Source organism: Myotis davidii, unplaced genomic scaffold, assembly GCF_000327345.1.
Source record: "Myotis davidii unplaced genomic scaffold, ASM32734v1 scaffold875, whole genome shotgun sequence".
Classification (NCBI taxonomy): domain Eukaryota; kingdom Metazoa; phylum Chordata; class Mammalia; order Chiroptera; family Vespertilionidae; genus Myotis; species Myotis davidii.
Genome location: NW_006286244.1, coordinates 1,689,422 through 1,693,549, shown reverse-complemented (window position 1 = coordinate 1,693,549; position 4,128 = coordinate 1,689,422). Strand labels below are relative to the sequence as shown.

General features: G+C 53.8%; 1 protein-coding gene across 1 annotated transcript in view; it reads left to right on the top strand.

The window, feature by feature from the left end:
* PGBD5 (piggyBac transposable element derived 5) overlaps positions 1 to 4,128 on the top strand; it is a 36,989-nt gene that overhangs the window by 13,944 nt on the left and 18,917 nt on the right. Inside the window, exon 2 of the mRNA XM_015560001.1 lies at positions 1,445 to 1,872. Within this exon, the coding sequence (XP_015415487.1) occupies positions 1,459 to 1,872 (414 nt within the window). The 5' untranslated portion in view covers positions 1,445 to 1,458. The remainder of the gene's footprint in view (positions 1 to 1,444; positions 1,873 to 4,128) is intronic.

The following is a 4,128-nucleotide window of genomic DNA, read 5'->3' as shown; positions in this document are numbered from 1 at the left end:
AGTAATGAACTCTCAAAAAGAGAAACTAAAACCCATTTACCATTGCAGCAAAAAAATTAAGATACTTAGGAATAAAGTTAACTAAGGAGGCAAAAGACCTGTACTCAGAAAACTATAGGACCTTGGAAAAAGAGATAGAAGGAGATATACAAGAGTGGAAAAACATACCATGTTCATGGATTGGTAGAATCAACAGCCTGAAAATGTCCATACTACTCAAGACAACCTACAGATTCAATGCAATCCCTATTAAAATACCAACAGCATATTTCACGATTCTAGAACAAATACTCCAAAAACTTATGTGGAACCAAAAAAAAGACCCCGAATAGCTGTAGCAATCTAAGAAAGAAGAACAAAGTTGGAGGAATCACAATACCAGATCTCAAGTTACGCTACAAAGCCACTGTACTCAAGACAGCCTGGTATTGGCATGAGAATAGGCATATAGATCAGTGGAACAGAGACCCCAGAAATCAACCCAAGTCATTATGCTCAATTAACATTTGACAAAGGAGGCAAGAGCATACAATGGAGTCAAGACAGCCTCCTGCACGCCCCCCCCACCCCCCACTGGGGATTGAACCAGCAACCTGGGCATATGCCCTGACCGGGAATTGAACCGGTGACCTTTTAGTTCCTGGGTCAATGCTCAACCGCTGAGCCATACGGGCCGAGCTGTTGTGAGGCTTTTATTGCATTGATGAGGTTATCTAAATGATAATTATCCTTCCAGCCTTCTTCACTGATAACTTCAGTTACCATGTGCAGAATACCTTGTAAAAATTGCTATCTCACCTGGACGGAATTTCCCAGGCCCCACTTGGCGAAAGCGTTCTCATTTACAGAGGAACCTGGACTTACAGGAAAGCAAACACCAGGGCTGTGGCCAGGCTCCTGTGATAAGAATTCCTTAGGCTCTGCCTCTCTCCCCACCCCTCAGTGTCCCTCACTCTTTGTTTTGAAAATATATTTTTATTGATGTCAGAGAGGAAGGGAGAGGGAGAGACATCCATGATAGAAACATCCATGATGAGAGAGAATCATGGATCGGCTGCCTCCTGCACACCCCACACCGGGGATGGAGCCCGCAGCCCCAGCCCAGGCCTGTGCCCTGACCGGGAATTGAACCGCGACCTCCTGGTTCCTAGGTCGAAACTCAACCACTGAGCCACACCGGCCGGGCTCCCTTACTCTCTGGATCCGTGTTTCTGAATTTGCCAGATTTGTAAGAAGGGTTGTGCAGAGTGAAGCGGGGCCCCTGGTGGTGTGTGAGTTGCAGGGGACTGACTGGGGGGCCGGTGGGCCGGTGCGTGAGCCCCGGTCCCCACGAAGGGTGTCGCGAAGGGTGGCCCGCGGGCGGAGGGGCAGCGAAGGGAGTGTGCCCCATCCTGGCCGGGGGTGTGCCGGCTGCTGCATTAAATGCCTGGCCTGCCCGTTTCAGGTCCCACCCGGAAGATGCCCCCCAGCGCCAGCGCCCTGGACTTCTTCCAGCTCTTCGTCCCCGACAACATGCTCAAGAACATGGTGGTGCAGACGAACCTGTACGCCAGAAAGTTCCAGGAGCGCTTCGGCAGCGACGGCGCCTGGGCGGACGTGACGCTGGCCGAGATGAAGGCCTTCCTGGGCTACATGGTCTCCACCAGCATCTCCCACTGCGAGTCGGTCCTCAGCATCTGGAGCGGCGGTTTCTATAGCAACCGGGGCCTGGCGGGGGGCATGAGCCAGGCCCGCTTCGAGAAGATCCTCAAGTACTTCCACGTGGTGGCCTTCCGCTCCAGCCAGGCGGCGCACGGCCTCTACAAGGTCCAGCCCTTCCTCGACGCCCTGCAGAGCAGCTTCGACGTGGCCTTCAGGCCCTCCCAGACCCAGGTGAGGTGGGCCCAGCCGGCCCTCGGCCCTGGGGTCCGCAGAAGCTGGAGGCCGAGCTGACCTGGGGCCTCCTCCCTCCCTGCCCCGACTCTGAGGTCACTTCAAGGTCATCCACGTAAGACCCAGGGGACGATCAGAACTCGGGGTTTTGCTCTGAGATGCACTTTTCCTCCTCTTTTCTCCCCATCCTCCCTCTCCTGTATTTTATTTTTTAAAAATATGTTTTTATTGATGTCAGAGAGGAAGGGAGAGAGAGAGAGAGAAAGAGAGAGAGAGAGAGAGAAACATCACTGATGAGAGAGAATCATAGATCAGCTGTCTCCTGCACGCCCCACACTGGGGATCGAGCCCACACCGCGCAAACATGGCAGAGGGAGAGAGAGAGAGAAACATCAATGATGAGAGAATCATGGACTGGCTGCCTCCTGCACGCCCCACACTGCGGATCGAGCCCACAACCCGGGCAAGTGCCCCGACCGGGAACCCAACCGTGACCTCCTGGTTCACAGGTCGACGCTCAACCACTGAGCCACGCCGGCCGGGTGGAATTCATTTTAATGCAGACAGAAAAGAGGGAAAACAGTGAGGACAAAAATTCTCGCTGGCCCCTCCATGCTGGTGAGGTGTGTGGTTTGCGCTGATGACACGGTGATGCAGGTGAATGGAGGCGTTGGCTCTGGGAGGAGGAGTGGAGAGGGCAGCAGAAGCGGTCTCTGTGCGTCCCTCCCCACTCTGCTCCATTCCCCTCCGAGGCAGGCACTCACAGTTTTGCTAGAGTGGTTCCAAATGGGGCTCGAATGTTTGATGAGCTGCACAGAGCCGGTGAGTTCAGGATGCAGTTGGGAGGCACCTCCTCCAGGCAGCTGGCCAGGCTTGTCCCCGCCTCTAACCACAGAAAAGCCGAGGGCGCAGAACCGACAGGCCCTGTGGTTTTTAATGGCATCCAGGCAGCATTAAGGAGAGATGGAGGGTATGGTGAGAATTCTCCTCCACTCTGCCCTTGGCCCAGTGCGTCCTGACTCCACCCGGAGCCTGTTAGGGAAGCAAAAACTCGGGCCCTGCCCCAAATTTGCTGAATCAGACCTGCACGTTAGCAGCCCCCCAACCGTGACCAGTTTGTCCGTTCAAGCTTGAAAGGCACCGGCAGAAAGCAGAAAGCAGGGGTCGGTCAGTACACTCTCCCTGTCTGTGGCCAGAGGCATCAGTAAGGCCGCACTCTCCAATGCGTGAGTGAGTGAGTGAGTGAGCGAGCGAGGCAGGTTCCAATAAAACTTTATTTACAACAGGCAGGGAGGGGGCCAGATGCAGTCTGGCCCCTGATCCAGGGCATCTTGTGGAGTTCCTGGGATGCTGTTAGTTCCCACACTCCATTTCAGTGAGACAATTCAGAATTCAGCCTGAATCAGGACTGAGGAGGGAAGGGTGGCCGAGTGCTAGGATTACCCCAAAGTCTCCCCAAAAAGCTTTGACTCAAAGAAGCAAAACTTGGACCACCCCTCGGAGCCTGTTTTTATAATTCCATTTCTTTTTACTCTGGTGTCTTGTCACTGAAAATGTCCTACCACCATGTTACCAAGCAGCTAAAACAAGGTGACATATTTAAAGTCGCCTCGGGACCCCAGGTCAGAAAGCACTGGGCGCCTTGAGGGAGGGCGGAGAGCCCGGGCTGGGTCAGAGGGAACTGGGGCCTTTTAGGAGCCGGGAATGAGCGGGCGTAGGCCAGCCCGAGACCCGTCCTGATGCCTAAACAATTCGTGTGTTTTTCTTGGTCTCCCCCAGGGCAGAGGTCAGATCCTTATGTTTGAGTTCAGCCCTGCCTGGTTTGGCTCAGTGGATAGGGCATCAGCCTGCAGACTGAAGGGTCCCGGGTTCGATTCTGGTCAAAGCCACTTACCCGGGTCCTCCTCAGGGCTCGTGCAGGAGGCAACCAATCCATGTCTCTCTATCTCCAATGGAAAAATAGTCTCGGGTGAGGATTAAAAGAAAAAGTTCAAGTTCAATGTAAGTCCATTTTGAGCCAGTGCGGGGAAGGACAGCCGAGCAGCGGAAGCCCTCACTTCTGTCCTTCCCTCTCTCTTCCACTCTCTGTAAAAACCAGTGGAAAAATATTCTCGGGTGAGGATTAAAAAAAGTAAAACAAAAGGTTCAAGTTCAATGTAAGTCCGTTTTGAGCCAGTGAGGGGAAGGACAGCCAAGCAGCGGAAGCCCGCATCTGCGAGTGGAAAGGTCGCCCATGGAAAGGAGTGTGCCCCCACC